The 20,183-nt window shown below is 51.3% G+C and overlaps 1 protein-coding gene across 1 annotated transcript in view; it reads right to left on the bottom strand.

Moving 5' to 3' along the window:
• Positions 1–20,183, bottom strand: part of PLXNA2 (plexin A2) — a 154,283-nt gene that overhangs the window by 36,011 nt on the left and 98,089 nt on the right. The window contains exons 9-12 of the mRNA XM_075722534.1: positions 11,525–11,725; positions 9,575–9,671; positions 9,021–9,214; positions 2,752–2,903 (exon numbers count right to left, since the gene is read on the bottom strand). Of these exons, the coding sequence (XP_075578649.1) occupies positions 2,752–2,903; positions 9,021–9,214; positions 9,575–9,671; positions 11,525–11,725 (644 nt within the window). The remainder of the gene's footprint in view (positions 1–2,751; positions 2,904–9,020; positions 9,215–9,574; positions 9,672–11,524; positions 11,726–20,183) is intronic.

The raw sequence follows: 20,183 nt of genomic DNA, 5'->3' as shown, positions 1-20,183 counted from the left end.
CTCGCGTGGCCCAGCTCAGCCCCGTGGGCACATCCCGAGGCAGGGAAAGCCGTAAGGACAGGGAATGCTGCTGGGGCTAGCCACAGCGGGCCAGGCTGGAAGATGAGGAAGCCCTCATTACACACCCTGTGGGTGTGTAATCCAAAAATCCCAGGGCACTGGGAATGCATCATGCCTGCTGGAGATGAGACCAAGCAAACGCCTGTCACGCCAGCAGGTCTGAGAGAGGTTCTCCACGGGACGGCAGCTGGCAGGGCGCTCTGGCTGTACCTAAAGGGACGGATGCTGCTTGCTCCCACGGCAACGCTGGAAAGACAAATTCAAGAGCGTCCTGCCAGGCACTGGAAACCTCAGGACAGGAATAACGTGCCTCGGGGCGGTAACGCCAGTGAGGAGACACTTGTTGGTGTCCAGCCCTGTGAGCGAGACCGGAGAAAGAGCCCGAGCATCCTTTCCCCGGTGCTTGTGCAGAGCAGCAGGGAAAGCGCTCGCTCTTCTGCCAATCACATGCAAATGCACAAAAAGCTCCAATTCGCGAAGGCAGCGTTTCAGCTGCCTTCAGCAGCACTAAATTCACTACAAATAAAATAAATAAAAAGACTAAAGGAAAAAAGAACCTGCAGACAGCATGCACCGGTGATGCCAGGAGGCCTAATGAAACACATCCACGCTAGTAAAGAGCTCTAATGTGAAAGTCCTTGTTGCTGCACATCAAAACGTGTTGCCTAGAGAGACGCTGCCTTTGGAGAACAGGAATTGAAGCATCTCAGCTGTGTGCCGTAATCTGCCACGTGCTCCTCTCTCTGCCTTTCAACCAGACATTGCCCATACACCTCTCCTCTGCCTGCTATTTCACCCCTTCTCCTGCAAACCAGCAGCGGGGCGAGGAGGCAGGGTTTCTGCGCGGCGGGGCTAGGGCAGAGGGCTGGCATTTGGGAGCGGTAAGCTCTGCTCCTGCCAGCCCACGGGCAAACAAAGCAAGGTGAAGTGGTTCCTGACACCCCACGGGCGGGAGAGGAGAGCAGAGGTTTTCTCCCACAGGAAGCAAGGATACACCAAGCACTATATACAGGGGGAAACATCAAATACTCAACTACTCGCCAGTAAAGCAGCAGCTGCCGTACAGTACCAGGCATGATGGGGTGCGGGACGGGGCACAAGTGACCTGGTACACCTGATCCCGATTCCTGCTAAATGCCAAATTCCCAGCAGGTACCTTGTTACAAAATGATGCATTCGGCAGAGCTGTAGGGTGCTGATTGCTGGGCTAAGTGGCCCTTTCACCAACATTAACCTAATTGCTGGCTGATAGATTGCGTGGCTGGAGCATATGGTGAGTCATTACAGTCTTGGAATTCAGTCTGCCCACAGAACCCTTAAGAGGGTCCTTTTATCTGTATTCATCTTTAAAAGGCAGCTCTCATGCTAACGCTTGCTGTTATCTGCCCAGGGTAAATGTTTTAATGATGTTAAACTTTGAAAGCTCAAGAGCCATAATTAGAGTCATGATTATAAAATCAGGGTTTCATACCATCAAAGGAGGATAATTTTATAATCTTCCATCCTTTATTTGAAAAATAAAATAAAACAAAATATCGCTCAGCAGAACAGCCCAAACCGCTAGCAGTGACAGCGCTGTTGGTGCAGCGCTTGGAGCCATTCCCGCAGTAACACCAACAATGCTTTGCACGTCCAGAGCACCCTCCATCCACTGATCGGAAAACACTTCCTAACTGCTATACCGCACACATCCTCGCTGTTTGGAAGAGGGGATTAATGTCACCTCTGTCTTACAGATGGGGAAACAAAGACAAGGCACGAGCAAAAACCAAACCAACGCCAACACGTGCTAGTGACAGGTCCTTCTGCTACGCTGGGGATCAGCCTGGGACCCTCCAAATGCATTTCACCACCAGAGGACAACTGCTTTCAGCCGCTGCCGAAGCTGGGGCAGACCCGTGCTGCTGGGACCACTCACGCGCCCCGGGCTCCCCCGCACTCGGCGCCAGCAGCCACAGCCCCACCACACGCAATGCCGTCCTGGGCCCCAGCAGGTGAGATGAGACAACCCAAGGGGAGACACCACGTACTGCTGCCCTCCTGCCCTGCTCGAGTGGCCCCCAGCGCACCGCTCAGCACCTTGGCTACGCCAGAACACCCCCCCAGACAGCAACAGGAGCATGTGTCACTTTGGGAGGCTTATTCGCCCATCCTCTGTTACATGCCTATTTTCTAATTTTCAATTGACATTTTTCTTAGTGAAATAAATGAATTGACTCCAGTGGAGGCCCGTTCGGATTAAGCGGCTGTCACTGCCTCAGCCGCCTAACAAATGGCTGCGTGCAGCCAGCAGCGCCGGCTGAATTTCAAGTGCGATGGGGAGCAGAGGGGGCAGAAAGGCTCAGCGTCAACAGCAAGGTGCTCATCAGAAAAGTTGCTTAGCAAAGCAGGAACTGCGGTGTGGAAGGAAACAAAACACTTAATGAAAGCTTAAAGGGCTGCTTAACCCCCCCACCCGGAGAGAGCACCCAAGCACCTCATCCCCTTCTGCTGCAGGAATGGCATGCCCCGTTCCAGGCACCTCCAGACCCCTTCCTGCAGGGCTGGAAAGGGTGGAGAGATGATGCCTGGGGTTTGGATGAGTTATTGGCCTCCTGTGCATTTGCTGGAGGTCAGGGAAGAGGCTTTGTGCAGGCTGGCCAGCCCTGGGGACCTGCGGTGGGGACGGGCGATGTCCTGGAGGCCACTCACTGTTCTGCGACGACGTACTGCTCGGGCAGGGGCGTGCACTGCACCCCAGCAACCTGCACCCCGTGGGCGATCTCGGAGAAATCCAGGCCCAGGTTCACGCCACGGATGGTGACCCTCGTCCCTCCTTCTGGGGGGCCCGACACTGTCAGGATCTAAAGGGAAACAAAATACAGGAAAGTTGAGCTGGTGTCCCCGTGCCACCCGTGCTTCTTCAACCCCACGTCTGGCTTGTAAGTAATCTTTTGCTTTGCAGACTGCAGCTGAGTGCTGCAACCTCCACCTGCTCCTGCTGCCAAAGCCAGGCCAGCACCACTTTCTCATGACCCCTCCGGATGTCTTGGAGAAGCCCAAACTCAGGCCAATCTAACACAGATGGATTTCAGCCCGAGGATGCTGAAATCCATCTGCGCTGAGCTCCAAGAGAGGACATCAAGGTCCCTGAGCTGGCCAAGAGGTGTGGGCAGTGCCTTCCCCAGAAACCCTTGCAGAAGGATAACACTGGCTCCTTTTTTTTGCGTATACAGAAGACGGTAAGTCACCTTCCAGAAGTTGCCTGCTGCTTTGGACAACTTTGTTAACTTCTGCCTTGGCTGTTCTCTGAACGTTAATGTCACATTTTATTAGTAAGTTGGCACCTCAAATGACTTACAAATGTTAAAGGGTGAGATGTGTGCTTTAAAGCTGCCTGTTTATAGCCTGCCTCAGCCATAATCATCTTTGCTTCTATAGACTTTCATTAAGGACAATATCCTCTTCAATTAGGAGTATAAATTACAATAATGTGTAGTCACAAGATTTGGACCTAAGACTCTCAGACAGTTGTCCTGAATCTGCCACCGGTCTGTTGTTGCTCTTGGGCGAGTTACTAATCTTCTCCGTGTTACAGCTGTTATTAATAAATAAACATAATCCATAATAATGTAATTTAATTAATTTAATGGATAAATCTTGTTTACGCTTGTTTGTTCCACCCTGGTCTTTGGCAAAAGATTTGAGCTCTTCAAAACCTTTTCCGTACTGTTTCTGGATGGACGGCTGCCTTTCTTTCACCTTCTTAAGAGCTCGCTGTTCCCTGGACGGGAGTGGGTTAGGAAGGCAGGAAAACACCAGCCCCATCACGAGAGCCCTTCCCGGCAACCTGCTGCCCCGCGGGCTGAGCGTGCCCCGAAGCAGCCCCTCCTGCACTTCCCAGTGCCACGGGGCACGGCTGCCCCGGTCTGCGCAGCATCCCCCTCTCCCCACCCAATGCAGACTGCTAACGCCATAGGACACCCCCGCTCCCCATCCCTTCTGTGGCTCCAAGTGCACCCCTGCATCTTCCTGCACTTCAAATCTCAGCTGAAGCCATTTTCCTTCTCCCTTGCTTACGCCTTGTAATTTCTTGCTCTCCGCCTCTGCTCCCGTTGAAGGTGCTGCTGTTGAATTTGGCCGCACGTGCTGGGGTTCAGCCTGCTGCATGCACCCAGCAGAGCCCATCAGCTGCGCCGTGTGTCAAACCACCACCTCCTTCCCTGCTACGCTGTAGTTTCTGCCCCCCTCTCCCCTCGGACCGCACCACTGAGGTTTCCAATTTATTCGCGGTACACTGTCTGTTGTGCTGCTGTTTTCTGTAACTCAAACCGCGCAGCATGTCTTGTATCATTTAGCTCCGTGAAGCACTATGTGCCCATAAAAGACACTACAAAATCAAGTTGTATTACATTACACCGAGTCCTGAAGGCCTGCACTGGTAATGTTTACATCGCTAGCTGGGAATCACCTGAACTCGGTAGTTCACGTACTTGACAGCTACAACTGTCCTTTGCAGCTCCAGATTACGTTAAAATGCGTTTGCCGGAGCACTTACGCTGCCGGGCTCGTTGTCTCATCACTGTTCAAAAGAAGTCACAGTTTGCCATTTCCCGACCTTACCACAGCCAGCGGAACCAACCAGCCTCACCGAACAAAGCAGAGCCCATTCTGTATTTTGAAAGTGTCCTGACCTGGAAAATCCCCAATATGGAGCTCCACTCGACCTAGATTTTAGTGGCCGCTAATTGAACAGTTTTGAAGTAACTGTGCCATAAAGCAGCCCCAGGGTTAGAACAGATGCATTCAATTAATTACAGCTGGAGAGATTCAGTCAAAATCGCAGAAAGACGACCAGTCTTAAAGGTCCCGTTGCACTGAGCGCCGGTGATCCCGGCGAGCAGCACCCGGCCGGGCGGCATTCCCGGGGCCACCCCGCGGCGTTGGGGATGCACGGCCGAGGCCCCCCCAGCACGGCCAGCGCGGGGCGGCTGCCGACGGCGTGGCCTGCCTTAGCCCGGGGCTGCGGCTGTGCTGGGGGGCTGCTCAGCCTGCCAGCGTGGCTGCAATGACACTCCAGATTCCTGGTCCGAGACAGACAGGATTGGGAAGAAATATTCCCCATTTTCAAGAACTGTACTCTAGTAGAGTGGCTTTTCACTCAGAGGTCTGCGGGGGACCAAAAGAACCTGCAAAGGGCAGCTAAGGGAAAACAAGGCCATTACCAGGAATTTTACATTTACTGTTTAGGGGTCTGCACCTCTGCTGGAAGTTTTTTAGGTTGTCTGCAAAACTGAAGCAGTTTGGAAGTCACTGAGACCTAGAGCGGGGTGTGGGAAGCAGGGCCTTTGGGTTTGCTGATCCCCCAAATTATTCTGAGCAGGCCACCTCTCCTCTCTGCCTCAGCCTCGCCTTGCACGAAGCAAACAAGCCATCGCCTCTAATGCAGCGTGTTCCCGCGGCTCAGCGAAAGGACCAATGCAAGTGCGAAGATCGCGGTATTCACAGAACGGATGCAAACACGGAGGTGGCAGGGTGGTGGTAGGAGCCGTTACCCTTACACCACGTGAAGGATGCAGATGCACCACTGCATTTCTGTTGCTGCTTCTCACTTCAAAGCAAGGTGGGGATCCCAGGGATCCCCGAGGTTGGGATCCAAGGGATCCCAGGGATCCAGGAGCTCCAACACAGTGCCAGCACACTTCCCTGCTCAGCCTGCAGAAGACACTGCTATAACGATGCGGGATAAATGTTCTCGGCCTCACATCTTGCCGGCTGCGTGGTTCAGCGTTCCTGACATAAAGCAGTATTTCGCCTCAAGAAGAAGCCTGTGCACGAGCCAGGGAGACCAAGGCCTGGCTGCAAGTCAGCGGGGGCTTTCCTCCCGGCGCCGGAGGCAAGCTGCGAGCCTCAGACCGTCCTGCACAACAACCACTTGGCATCTGTTAGGGTGCAGAGAGAGCGCCCGGCCTGCAGAATAAATGGCATAACCCCTGCCCCCTCCCAAAATGTCATCCACCTTCGTTCTCTTTGTCTTTTTTCATCCTGCTCTAAGCTAGCTGGGTCCCAGCTGATGAGCCCAGCGGGGAAGCAGCACATAAGCGTTGTCATCCCGGCATGATCCCTCCGTGTCTCTGCCTTCGCTGATAGCACATTCAGAACCTAATTGTTATCTCAGCAGAGCAACTCCATTATTCAGCCTGACACTGCACCCCCTTCAGCTGTTTGTTGCACTGATGTTATATTAATGAGGCCTGCAAATAAATGAATAGGAGATCAGAGTGCCGCTTGTTCGCAAGAAAACTGATTTCTATTTATTTATTGCTAAGACCACAGACAGTGTGGAAGTTTTACGCTGTTAAAGGGACACTGTCAGTGACAGCTGGGCCTCTCGCTCAGAAAAAGGGCTGCGTATGTCCTACCGCTCATTTACTTTTATGATTATTAAAGCACAAGCTCTTCTTAATAGTTTTGCATTCCCTGAAGGCACTGGTGCCTGGGAGCAAGGCCCTTGACCTCCAGCTTGACAGAAAGAGTGAAACTAGCCGGATGAAGCAAAAGGAGTGGAAAACAGCCCGTATTAAAGGCTCGTTTAGTCTGAGTGATCCAGGCTGCAATGCAAGCCCCGGTACGAGACCACACGCTGCTCCCCGGTCGAGGCTGTCAGTGCCGGGAGCGTCGCCAGCGCCTGCTCGAGCCCTGCCAGGAGCAGGTCGGTCCCAGCACGGCAGGGCTCCCTTCCCAGCTTCCAGTGCACAGCTCTGCAGCACCAGGCATTGCAGAATGGCACCCAAAATACTGAAAAAACTCGGATGCCAGTAAAAAGGACCCAACAGCAATGAAGGCTGTAAAGGTCTCATGGTCTCCGAGACAATCTCATACATTTTTCTGGAGGGGAAGGTTGATGACAGAAGTTAACCCATGCTATTGAAAGGTTTGGGTTTAGGAATATCGACCCTGCAGGGTTTCTACTGGGGCTTTGCCATTTTCTATAGGCCTGACCGCTCAAGAACTTAGCAAAATTCTGTGAGAGTTTTTAGCCCTGTACAGCACCCTTCCCATCAGCAGATTTCAAAGCACACGAAAAAGGCCACTAGTTCCCTCTGCTTTCCCCCTTCTCTTCCCACAACAGTGAAAACTGCAAACTTGACTTTCATGGAAAAAAAAAAAAAAAAAAAAGCTGTGAATTCATAAGGAGAAGGGTGGGAGGTGGAGTTCAAGGAAAAACACCAAACACTGCAAGAGCTGTGATAAAATCACAACAGCTCACAGCACTGCCAGAGTCAGCTGAGGCCATGGGACAATACATCCCCCTGAAACCTGGGTTTTCTGTCGCTGACCCTCACTGTGGAATAAGCCAATCTGCCAACGAAAGCACAGACGTTTCCTGCTCAATTCTCTCATCTCCAAATCCACTCAGGGCAATCTCCTGAGACTCAAAACATCCCCTGGCGAGGCACCCCATGCTTCCCGCTTTGAAGGCTGAGACACAGACCTGGTTACGGAGACAAGAAATCTGTAGCAGCAAAGCTCTGCTCTTTTCTCCTTGGACAGAGACCAAAAGCATTGCTTTCAAGTTGGACAGTGATAAAACACTCGGTGGCAGTGCCATGCCCGCAGCCAGCCAGCCTGGCAGGGCTTAGATGCAAGCCACTGGGTGGCTGGAGCAGAGTGTTTTTCCCCTTCTCTGCTTAGCTCAAGGAGGGGTAAATAAATAAATCTAAGACCTCTTCAATGTTACAACTGTCTGAATGGTTTATGGTGAAGAAAATCTCAGGCAGAGGCTATTTTGCTTCTTGCATCTGGTAGCATAACCTTGTGCAAGCAGAACAGCACTCAGATAAGAAAATTTTGGTTTCTGACTACTGGCAGGACAAGGTAAGTATCTAAGCAAGCCTTTAAGGCTCATTTTATCTCTCTGCAAAGATAGCTGTGACTTGCCAAACAAACCAACCAACCAACCAAGGAAAGAACAGGGTTCTCAACATTTCCTAATGCTTTCACGGCTCTGCACGGTCAGCAGCAGCACCACCACCTCTGCTCTTCCGCAGCCTGGCAAGCTCCACCCTGCAGTTTACAAAACACCACACAAGAGAAATACCTGCCCGTCAAAGGTATAATGTGGCTGGGCAGAAGGTCTAAGAAAGAAAAAACCAAAGGCCTGGTAACATCCCTGCGGGATGGACGGACCCTCCTCAGCAGCATCCTCCCCCAGTCAGCCCCAGCCCTGCTACAGCACCACCAGCCTCCACGCTTTCCTCCCCTCTTCCATAAAAAGGAGGCTGATGTCTTCCTCCCGGGGCTCTGAGCAGCAGCCAGTTTAGCTAGGCTGGTGTAGAAACTAATTTGAGTTGAGAGGGAACTTCCACACGTGCTGGGGTCCTTATTCAGCTGGCAGAAGTTTGTGTGCTGAGGAGCCCTGCTCCTGCCCTGCCAGGCGTTCCTGTAGCCACCAGCACCAGTGCAACGGGCTGCTTGGAACTAACTGGTTCAGCATGGACACATGCACAGGGCAAGGAAGGCTTTTTGGGGGAGTTAATTAAGTGAGAAACCAAAATCTTCTTCCATTCCCACCTGATAAGAGTGTCACTCCTAATAGTAACGTTAACAGACCAAGTGCAGTTTTACCGCTAAAAATGCTCCTGGGAGACATCTTGCATCCCTCAGTGGTCTGAACAGAAGCATCAGAAGCATCAATTATAGACTAATTAGCTCCCTAGTTTAATTAGCATTCCTGCAACAGTCCATAGCGGTCACCCCAATGCTGGCCGCATCCCGGCGAGTGACAGCTGCACGGCGGGGCGGTGGGCTGCACACCTTGGCCACGTGCCGGCGGATCTGCACATTAATTCCACGGAAAGTAGCGGAGCGTTTTATTCCCCGTTCTTCAGCGCCGGATGGACAACGGCAGATTTTCGGAGAGGGAGACAGACGCAAAACCACTTTTGGAGTAAGAAGGGGCGGGAGAGGCAAGCTCTTACCTCGGTGATGCGGGGGTTGGAGCACTTGACGTTCCTGCTGGACCAGTCGAGCCAGGGCTGGGCGGAGGGCGCACTGCAGTGCGGCCGCAGCGTGCACTTGGCCTCGCCGCTGCACCAGCCGCACTCGAACTTGGGGTCGGCTTTCAGGCAGAGCCCGCAGCTCTCGCGCTGGGCTGCGCACTTGTAGAGGTGCACTGCGGGAAGAGGGGATGGGCGCTCAGGGCGAAGTCAAGAATTTAAATATTCATACGGACTACAGCTGCTCTCGCACTTACAGCAAAGGCACGTGCTGAGTTGCGACTTAACGAGCCGCAGAGTGGATCTGCACATGTGGTTTCCAAAGCCAAGGCTGCATCAGTGGGGCTCAGTGAGCACCACTATCAGTGGAGCAGAGCGAGTTGCTCTCGCCCAAAGTGGGATCCAGCAGGACCCCAGCGTCCCTGCCTGCAGCCGCAGTGATGGCAGCCAACGCCGCCCTGCCCCAACAGCCACTGCCCAGCGCCCGTCACAGCCCCCCATCCCGTCACCTGAAAGCCAGCTCAGACAGACGTTACCTTTCAGATCCTCTGGGTTGTCAATAACAAAGTTCCCGTTCCAAACCACAGCAAAGTCCACTGCTAAGTTGCTTATGTCCATCCCATCGTAGAGATACTGAAGGAGAAGATCGAGAATGAAATGCTTGGGAGGATCTATCAGAGACACTAACAGGAAAATAATTTTTTTTTTTTAAAGAAACCGTGATTATTCTCTGCTTAAAAACATGTGCTGACGTCTGAACCACTACCATGTCTACACTTCATCTCCAGGGTCCTCCTTTGACTCCCTCCTCCTCACCAGGAAGAGATAATTAAATCAGATCTAGTCCTTGTGAGAGGTAATAGATTAATTATTCCACTCACAGTGGTTGCTCTTGTCACTCAGTCTCTAGCTTATCAATACGGCCCCTCCAGTTAATCAGCCTGGAAGGACTGCTGCCTTCAGGCTATCTTCTTATAGAGTCACCATGCACCCTAGTGTGACTGGGAGCTTAAAAATCACGCTGCACAGCTTGGGCTGATGAGATAGGCAACAGCTGAGGAAAAATAGATGGCGCAGAGAGGCCCTTCCCAGTTTCTGCTTCAGCCTAGTCTAGGGTAGCACTGGCTTGCACTGTTCACCTTCTCATGGACATCCTGGGGGCCGTGGCAGAGTGAATCTGGATGCTTTAGGTGAATTCCCAACGTATTCTGAAATTCCCATTATCACAATTAGCACCAATGAGGTCTTATTCTGATGCTCTCTTTAAGTCAATCGAGACCTGCTAAAAAGACTTAAAAAGGTGAGCAAACACTGCCATCCTCTTTGGGATGAGGGAATGATGATTAAACCAAAGCAGACTGCTTTGACTGTCCCCGTGCAAGAGTTGTACAGTTTTAACTTACACTTGCTTGTACTGATACACCTTGCCTGGGTTTTACTGAGTTGGTGTGAAACTAGATCTTTGGTACAAGTGATAGAGCTGTGAGTACAGAATTGCCCTTACATTCTCTACCTACCACTTCCTATTAGCCTAACAGGTATAAAAATGCTTCTCTAATGTTTATAAGTCACTTTGAATAGGAAAAGTACTATACAGTATTAATACATTTATTATCCACCAAGCTGCAAGGCCCAAAGATGGCCAGCGATATATAAATATCCAGTGAAATTTTTAAAAATTCAACACTTCATTAACAATTTAAGACCATCTGCACTGAATAATAAAGTAGACCCTGTTCTGCTGCCTAAACCAAGCTGAATGTGCCCTGTTTGCCCGTGGACCCCTTCGAACGCACGGCGAGGAGGGGAAGGACCACGCTCTTCCCTGCCCATCCTCCAGCTGAAGCGGTGCCACGTGAGACCCAAACGTGGGTGCCCTTTGGGAAGCCTGCGTTTGCCATATGTCTTTTGGCATCCCCAAGTACCTGCCACGGTGACTTTGGGCGTTCTGGGGTAAAATCCTGCCAGGTCGGTTGGCAGGGCTCAGCCCCATCCCGCGGAGGAGAGCTGTCCTCCCCTGCCTGCTTCTCGGCAGCGGCATTCAGATAATTTCCCTCTCTGCTGCGCTGCGCTCTCTCCCCTGGCAGCTTTCCTTTCCCCTCCTTCCCTGCACCACGCTGCTTTTCAGCATTACTGTATTCATCCAGCCACCGCGACCTGGAATTCGACAGCTCCCCGATAAGGGGTCTGCGACTCGCCTTATCTCCCCCCTGTGAATTAGCCTGCCTTAACCCCTTCCTCGCATTCCCCCTTCCCCTCGCTGACCCCCACAAGCAGACAGGGAACCGCCCGATAAAGGAACGTCTCTGGGATGGTCTAACGAAACTCCTCGCATACCCACGGCAAGTTCCCACCTGGAGTTCGGGATGAGTTTAACGCCGGGATTTTTCTCTCTCCCCGTAGCTGAGCCCACCCCCTTTGCAGCTCTTCGGAGCTGACACCCGTTTTGGGCACCTTTTCGCCACGTTCCCCTCCCAGTCCCTCACCGAGCTGTTCTGGCACTGGACGCTGGAGCTGTTGAAGCGCAGGGCGGGCACGCGGTGGATCACGCCCTGGATGCTGAGGACGCACTCGTACCCGCGCTGGCCGGACTGGGGCTGGGGCAGGTTTCTCGCCTTCAGTGTGATGGGTTTCACCTCTCCCACCGGGATCAGGATCTCCTCTGTGGGGAAGAGCTGGGGACAGTCCTGGGGGGCAATAAAAGAGAGGGGGAGGTTACAGTGGTGACGGCGTGCCCGCAGGTCTGGCCAGGTCTCCGGCGGCAGGGCTGATGTCCCAGGACACGCTCAGCACGCAGCACCAGCCACTTCTCAGTCCACCCACGCAGCTGCAGGCTGAGTGCAGAGATAAAGAAACCCCATTACAGTCCCCCTGCTCCGGGACTGGTGCTGATTTTCTCACTGCAGTCACAGAAGAAGGAACACTGCTATTTGGGGAATAAATTGAAGGCATCCTCTCCACTCTGAGCTTGCCATGGGCTTTATCTGTGGAGACACAAGCTCTCGCCCTGCCCTCCCGCAGCAGCAGCAGCGCATTATCAGCTGCTCCAGCTCCGCCTGAGCCTCGCTGCTCCAGGAGGGCGACGGGCTGCTCCCAGGCACACGCTGCGCTCCCTGGGCCTCCTCCTAATCCCATTTTGCTCCTTACACCCCTCGGCTGCGTGCTGCTTCAGAGCGAGACTGATCAGCACGGGACGTGGTTCCCTCTCGCTACCAGGTACTGTTCTGCTCTGCTTTATCTGAGCGAAAGTACGCCAGCGTGCCATTAATTTCCGAGGTGATGTTAATTTCTGCTCTATCTGCACTCAGCCCTTACTGTGCTCCGACACCTCTGGCCTTTCCGCAGTGCCCGGCCAGCTCACTGCAATGCTCCCACGCTGCTCGCACAGCGTTTTCCCTTAGCTGGGGCTCCGCCGGCCGGGTGGGCAAGGCACCGAGACCTGAACTGCCCTTCCTACCTCTAAAGCAACGCTCTTCTCTGCTCTGTGCTGCTGGGAAGTGGAGGATGCCCAAGGACGGGAGGATTTGGTTGCAGTCAGTACCCAGAAGAGTAGGGACGGGGTTTTCACAGATGGGATGAAGCACCCTAATCCTGATCCCCCTGGGCCTTCTGAAATTCTGTCTAGTCAGCAAAACCAGCCTTTTCTCTTAGGAACTGTAGCAAAGGGTTTGGCACGTGCAATAAACTCCGAGCCTCCTCCAGCAAACAGTATTTGTAAAGGTCTCACGGCTTTCAAAAAAGTGGCCATCCTTGGATCTGAGGAGCTAATACCGAGGAGGGATCTCTCACAGAGCAGGGAGGACTGAAACAAAATCTAATTAATTTGTGTACAACTGCATCTCCGTATGTGTCAGTGGGGTGGATGCTGGGCCGTGACCGGGACTGCCACGCGTCCCTTGGTGCTCAGTGAAAGCAGCAAAATTATCAACAAGCGATGGCACCTGCAGATCTCCTGCCACTGGGTGTTCGCTGGGGAGACCATCGGAGGAGGAGGAAGGCCAGCCCAGAAGATGCCAAATGAGCTCTGCTGCCCCTGGGATCTGGAAGTGTTCAAGAAACGGGCAGAGGTGGCACTTGGGGACATGGTTCAGTCTGGTCTACCCTTGATTGGTTTAGTGTGGGCTTGGTAGTGCAGGTTAATGGTTGGACTGGATGATCTTAAAGGGCTTTTCCAACCTAAACAATTTGATGATTCTATTCTGTTCTATGGACATCGGTCCTTTGCCTTCTTCACAGCACCCTTTGGGCTTCAAAACCTTAAGCCTCCAACTCTTCTGGCCACAGTCCCTTCAGGCACCCTAAGCCTTTCTACATTAGCCTGGAGACAGCAAACCCGGCCTGCCCGCCTGCACAGGGTCCCTGCCAGCCCCACGGGCAGGAGGAGGGGGATGGCCCAGCCCAGCTCAGCGATTCCAACAAACGGCCAGTGGCTCCCGCTGCAGAGCAAGGTCCTTCTGCACCTCCGGGATGCAATCAGGAGCTGCTCCAGGAATGCATTTTTCTGAGACAAATGCAAATTCAGAAATATGTTACAGCTAGAGCCTTACAGAACAGTCCATCACCCTGCCAGGCCAGAGCAAAAGCTTTTCGGGAGACAACCAGAAAAAGCGAGGGACGCTGAGCTCCAGGAGTGGGGAGAGGCTGCTCAGCGGGAGTCCGGAGGAGGGAAGGGGGGGCTGAGACAAAACAGCACAAAAACATTTCACTTCAGGCCTTTCCTGATTAGGAACTGAAGCCTCTTGCATGAAAGAGGAGATTAAGCAGGCCCTGCTCCTGCAAGACCCGGCACGAGGCCGGCGGACAACCGGCGCAGAGCTGACGCGAGCCCGCCGGCAGTACGCGGCCAGCGTGAGGGGAGCTTCATCGCCCGCTGCGGGAATGGAACGGACTGCTCCCTGAACCCCAAAGGCTTCCAGAACTGCCCTATGGCATTAAATAAAGGTGACATTAAATAAAGAATGGTACTTCGTCCTTGATGGTTATTTTATAAACAAGTTAAGGCTCAGGAGTTTTCAGCCAGAGGCAGTGAAAAATGAGTGATGATAGTTCCTCAGTCCCTGAAAAAAGAGCCAGATTTTTGAGTGTACAAAATACCATGAAAGTGGAAGCAGTCTATTAAATTTTCCATTGAAAACCATACGAAAATATTTCAAACATCTGTGTGATTGCAATAAAGGAGCAAAGAAAAGAGCAAAATGCTGCTGCCTCCAAAACTATATATTCTGAAAACTAAGCACAGCAATTAAAACATTAAGCCCAGAGAAGTGTGATTTGTTTCCGCTTCTGCCACTATCTGGCCAAAATAACGCAATTGTAAATTAATAGCAAGTTTTAATATTGCAGGAGCCGAAGACTTTGCTATGCAAGATGCTGTACGCAAAATAAAAGGAAACTCTCCCTGCAAACATCATTCTACAGATGAGCACATCTCCAGTTCCCCACGAGCACAAACTACACGTCTAAATGATGCTCTGAGATGAAGTGCAAAAAAAGACCATCAGTGCCTGGTAATTGTATGACATTCCTCCCATAAGATCTCAACAGCCAAAACATTATCTCTTCGTAACACACTGGGAGATACGGTTTTTCCTCGATTTGCATACCGGGAACTGCAACATGCAGAGACAAAGGCTCTGACCGTCAGAAGTATTTACATTCTGTTTAGCTCTAATTTGCTTTGATCTAATGGAACTAGGTAGCTAAGTACCTGTATCTGACACTGAATGATTAATCCCAAGCTAAAGTAGAAGTTTTAGAAAAAAATGGACTGACGTCTGCCTTCCCTCTGCCAAATCCCAAGCTGGCATCCCAAGCCCTTTGCCACCCTGCTTAGCAATTAAAGCATCCGGATGGCACTGCACGGAGAGCCATCCCCACCAGGCTCCCGCCAGGCCTGCGTATCCAGGGAGAAAATCCCCCCACGAGTGACCACTGAGCACGCCAAGCCGCGCTCCCTCTCCAGCTCACAGCCAGACCGATGCGATGTTGTTTCGCTACTGGCTCAGGCAAGCTGTAAATGAGAAACAGATGCTACCCCAGTTTGGAGAAGCCAGTAGCTTAAACTGCTGCCTCATAAACATTTTTAGTAGCACTTTTCCTTATATATTTTTTATTTTATTTCTAACAGGGACTTTCACGGATTAACAGCCGAGAGCGATTTTAAACTCCAATGGCCAGAAAGCGGGCTGTGCTGGGAAGGAAAGAAAAGCCCTTTTCTGCCGTGGAGCAGGTTTGCAGGCTGGAGGGGAATGCCACCATGAAGCTCAGCTCTGAGCTTCCCGCAGACCCTGGTATCACGGATCCAACCCCCAGCTCAGCCTTTACACCACCACCAGCAAACTCCTAAGATCCACGGTGTTTTCCATCCAACTGCCAGCTCTCCCGAGCGCACTTTGCACGCGCATTCCTTCCTCCTCGTTATGCACCGCGCACCTGTACCATCTCCTACTCGAGATCTGGCTGCATTTCAGGTGTCGCATTTAACCTCAAAGTCATATTGAGGACCAATGGGAGACAAATGGCTCCGCTCCAGCGAGGTCCCCAGCTCTGTGGAAAGCCTGTGTTTGGGAGGAAAGGCACCCTGCAGCCTTAAAATCTTTTATCACGTTATGATTGAAAACAAAAAATCTCCAACCACATCACCGGTGGGAGAACCTCCGTGCACAGTCCTGAAAATTATGAATATGTTATGGACCATTATCCCTCCTGGCCACTGCCTTTTCGTGAGACGACTGTTAAAGAAATGCTTCTTCCTTTAGAGACATGGCAGAGGACTTACAGTTTCAAATCTGCTCTGTAGTGCTGAAAACGCTGGTAGCGAAAATTGTTCTGCTGTCATTAGAGATGAGTAGGACATAATAGATTTTTTTTCCTTTGGTTTCAGTGGGAGAAAAATGTCACATTGGGATTCCGGTGAAAAAAAGGCATGCAGCCTGCGAGTGCACGCCACTCAGGGAAACACCGAGAAAGGCAGCCCCTCTGCGCTGGCCGACAGCTACAGCGATCGCACTAATAAGGGGATACACACTTTGGGATGGAGGGGTATGTAGGAAGATGCCACGCTACCGAAAGCCCAGGGCCCTCGTGGGGAGCCGCACTGCTGCTGGCAGCTGCTGCTGAATTTACCAGATGAGCGAGTGAAGCCGCAAAAGCTGCAGGAGCTTGCGGAGGGCACGGGGCTCGCGCAGACGCCGCACACGTTGCAGAACGCTGCTGGAGGCCCCCTCTTCCCTGTCTGTGCCATTTCCCATCCAGGCTCGCTGTTCAGCTTTCAGGTCGTCTTTTTTGTTTGTTTTTTACATTGCTGCCACAGCAATGCACGTGCACGTCCCTGCACGCAGAAGCCTTCCCATGGAGCGTGCGCGCGCGGGTGCGGGTCTCACGAGGGTGCTGCTGCAGCAGCACCTCGGTCCCAGGCTGCGCACGCAGAGTTGAGGGCGGGCGATGCCGTACGAAAGCTCGCCTGGCAGGATGGTTTGTCCATTCACCACCTCTTCCGCGTGCCACCTGAGCTAAAAGCCAGTGCTAACATAAATTGTTTTGTTAGAGGTATATTGTCGGCTTTAGCAATGCCTCTGTCAAGGTTTATTCACTTACAGGAATTTCGGGATGAACTGGGAAGCGGCTGGCAGCACCGGTCCTGCTGCTGGGATCGGAGCTGTGTGGCCGTGGCAAAGGTCCCCTCACGGTGGTAAATGACGAGGCCACCCCTGGTTTGCGGGGCTCGGGTCTGGGTGCTCGCTCTGCACTTCCCCATGCTAGCGCCAGGAAGAGCTGAGCATCCAGCACACACAGAATAACAGGGAGAACTGCAGCCAGTGGAATATACAATTTGTTCCATAATCAGTTTACTTTGTTTTTTAATTCATGAGAAGTAAATCCTGCAGTGGGTTAGAAAGGCCATTATTGCCTCCTCTCACTAAACAAACACACGCTGAATCCTCTCATTATCCTTCTTGACTTCTGTACACCAGAATAAACACAAATCAGAAGATCTGCTGGAGAAAGACAAGACTCCAATGCATGAGTGGCACAGACTCTCAGGGAATATTCTGCATAGGAAGTAGCATCGCACACAATTTACAAAGACATTTTATGCTTCTCCAACACTTTTTAGCCTCAAAGACTCCAAGGTCTATAAATACCTTAAAGACCCGTGATACGCATCTGTCTGGAGTAGAACAGAGCACCCATGGTTATTATTTGCATTTAGCAGAGCAGTTTTAGTAGGTCAAATCTTCTTGCTATTATTTGGAAAAAATTGCCTAGAAATGGCAGACATTTCTTTTGACTATGGGATTTAACTCAAATGGAAGAAAATATAACGTTTTTATACTTTTCCTCTTAAAAAAAAAAACAAACCCTCCACAAATGTTAACTTGCTACACATATTTTAAAGTTATAAATATAAACGAATCTGGCACATGAATGTAAACCCCTGGCTCACAGTTGCGTTCCCAATGATATAAATTACGGTCCCCATCACTCACTGAAACACATTATTCTTCATTTACGCTACTGGAAAGGAGAGCAGACCTTGCTCTTTAGAAACCAAACATGAGAAGAAAGGCAACTGAAGCGAGACCTTCCTCACTGTTAAGTTCCTACCCAGCGCCCTTTTGTCCTGAGCTCCGCGCTGTACGCGCGTGCTGTCACCCGGCTCTTCGCCATTAATTTATGAAGTACTGTGATATTTACAGCCATGCAAAACGCAGAAGGCTGGCGAGCCTATTTCTCTCCCATAAACAACCCTTTGCGTACCGGAGGTGAGGACAGGAGCAATCCCCTCGAACACGGCCAGGTTACAGGTGGGAGCATCTCCCTGCAGCCCTGCGGAGCACTTTGCCGCGTGGCTCTTTCCCCCTCCAAACACCAAATGCTCTAGGCTATACACACCACAGATCTACGGATGAAAAAAGTGTCGCCAATAAGCTCGAACCAATCTTCTCAAATTGAGGCGAGTTAATCTTGCTGCAACTGGGCTTTGGTACTTTTTCAGACAAACACATCTCTCCAGAAGTTAGATGTGACCCAGCAAAGTCATTTGCTGACTTTGGTGGACTTAGATGAGGCTCTGAGTTCTCTCCCGCCCACCATAGTTCCCATTCAGGTATTCAATGGTGGGGATTGTAAGGACAGATAGGAGGAAGGTTTGGGTTTGGTTTATTTCCTTCAAGGCACTTCAATCAGCACTCAGCATCCAAGGGCACAGCCAGCTGCAAAGGTGTTGCTCTAAAAGCAATGAGAATTTAAAGGAGTCAGACCTGGCGCTGCACTAAACTCCCAGAATCTGAAATGCTCCGTCCCCGATTCAGCATCTCGCATGTGGAAATGGCATTATCTGCACACAGTGGACATCAAAGAGCGGCGGGATCCCACATTGTGGGAAACTAATAGGATTTATTTGGTTCTAGCTCTCCATCGGGATGGGGTGTAAGGATATATTTATGCATCTACATTCCTCTTCATCTGCATGTTTTATACATTTAGAGACATCTTACAGCCTCGCACACACACAAACCCAACCACCTCAGACACATTAAAATGCTATCATAGGCCTGATCCGAGACAATCAGCGCTCCACACCCACGAGGCCTCTTCTTGGAGAAACCCTGCTTTTGTGGGTGCAAGCCAGCCCCAGACCTTTGCCTTCCCACTGCTCTTTGGACAGCAATAACTAAGCAGGCACCTTCTGCGGACAAATGAAGCCCTGGGCTAAGAAAAGGCTGAGAAAATAAAGTTGCTTGTCTAATTATTAACTCCTAGAGAACTGGCTACCTGGAAACAGAGCCCTCAAAAGAGTTGGGCTCACCCCATGTCAGAAACTTCCCACCAGATGGAGGACATGAAGAACAGCCAGCTCTGTCCTGGAAGACACCTCTGCTTTAAAGGCTGCGAAGGGTGCTGTATTTAAATACCAACAACTCCAAACCAAACATGCTTTGCATGTTTTCACTTTTGCAAATACGACAGCGTGATGCAAAACAGAGATCTGACACTCAAGGGGCACCATTTCTCTTACCGATGGCTTCACAGGCCACTCGCTACCCCCGACAAAGCACCAGCCTGACTTCAGGGGCTGTCCTGTGCATCAGCCGCGTCTACGGCTGAGCCTTGCCCTGAGATGTTAGCAAACAATTCCTGTTGACAGGGCAGGCGGAGAGACAGAAAAAGCTTGTTCTCTCGGCTGTATTTTCATGGAAAGCAGGGCAAAGAGGCACCATTTAGCTCCATCAATACAGCCAGGAGATTGCAAGGAGCAAGTGCACAGCTCATGAAGAAGGGCTTTCTTTCCCCCATCACCTTGTAAAGTGGCTGAGGCTTTGAGCTCTATTCCCTTCTCAAGACAGACGACTCCTAGGAGCATCAAAGGGAGTTCGTTACACATTGAATCCCACTGGGACACAAATTCTGATGGGCCAGGAGTAAAAGGGAATATTCAAGATATCTTCTCTTAAATTAAATATAAAGGCACGAGAAAATTTCCAACTCCGTGTGAACACGTGTGCAAATCTTACATGAGAAGAGGCACATGGGACTGAAAGTAGGGCAGCACGCACCGGCGCTGCTCCCTCCGTGGCAGAGGCACAGCCATGGTTACCACCGCAGCACTGGCAGCACCGGTCTAGCTCCAAACACAACCGATTCTCTGCTAGGAAGGGACCGACGATGGTAAGCACAAACATTTTGCTAACACATCAGGCCATGACACAATGAGAACATTGTGATCTGAATTGTTTTAAGAGAGGAAACTCTTTACGAGGCATTTATTTCATGCCTTGTGTTAGCCGGAGTGAAATGCCCGTAATAAAAGCATTAACACTGCACTGTGTACGCAAGCGGCAATTCATTTACTTTAAATAAGCAAACAAATTAGGTTTTGGTGGCTGGTTTTGCCTGTGTGTTCAGAGGTCTGGAGAAGTCATGATGAACGGTGGAGCATCTGCATCGTTATCATCAGCCCTTATCAAAAGCTATCACCAGGAAAGCGTTAGATATCAAGTAGCATCCCCTGGTAAGAAACAACCTCTACAAGATGAAGACAACAGAGGAAGTTCTTTGGAGATGCGACAGTCCTGTGATCCCAGCAGGAACTGGCAGAGATACCAACTCCTCCACTCGCTCCCTCTGTGTGATCTCAGGCAA

The sequence above is a fragment of the Pelecanus crispus genome, chromosome 17 (assembly GCF_030463565.1).
Source record: "Pelecanus crispus isolate bPelCri1 chromosome 17, bPelCri1.pri, whole genome shotgun sequence".
In the NCBI taxonomy this organism is placed as follows: domain Eukaryota; kingdom Metazoa; phylum Chordata; class Aves; order Pelecaniformes; family Pelecanidae; genus Pelecanus; species Pelecanus crispus.
This window is presented reverse-complemented; position numbering and strand designations above follow the sequence as displayed.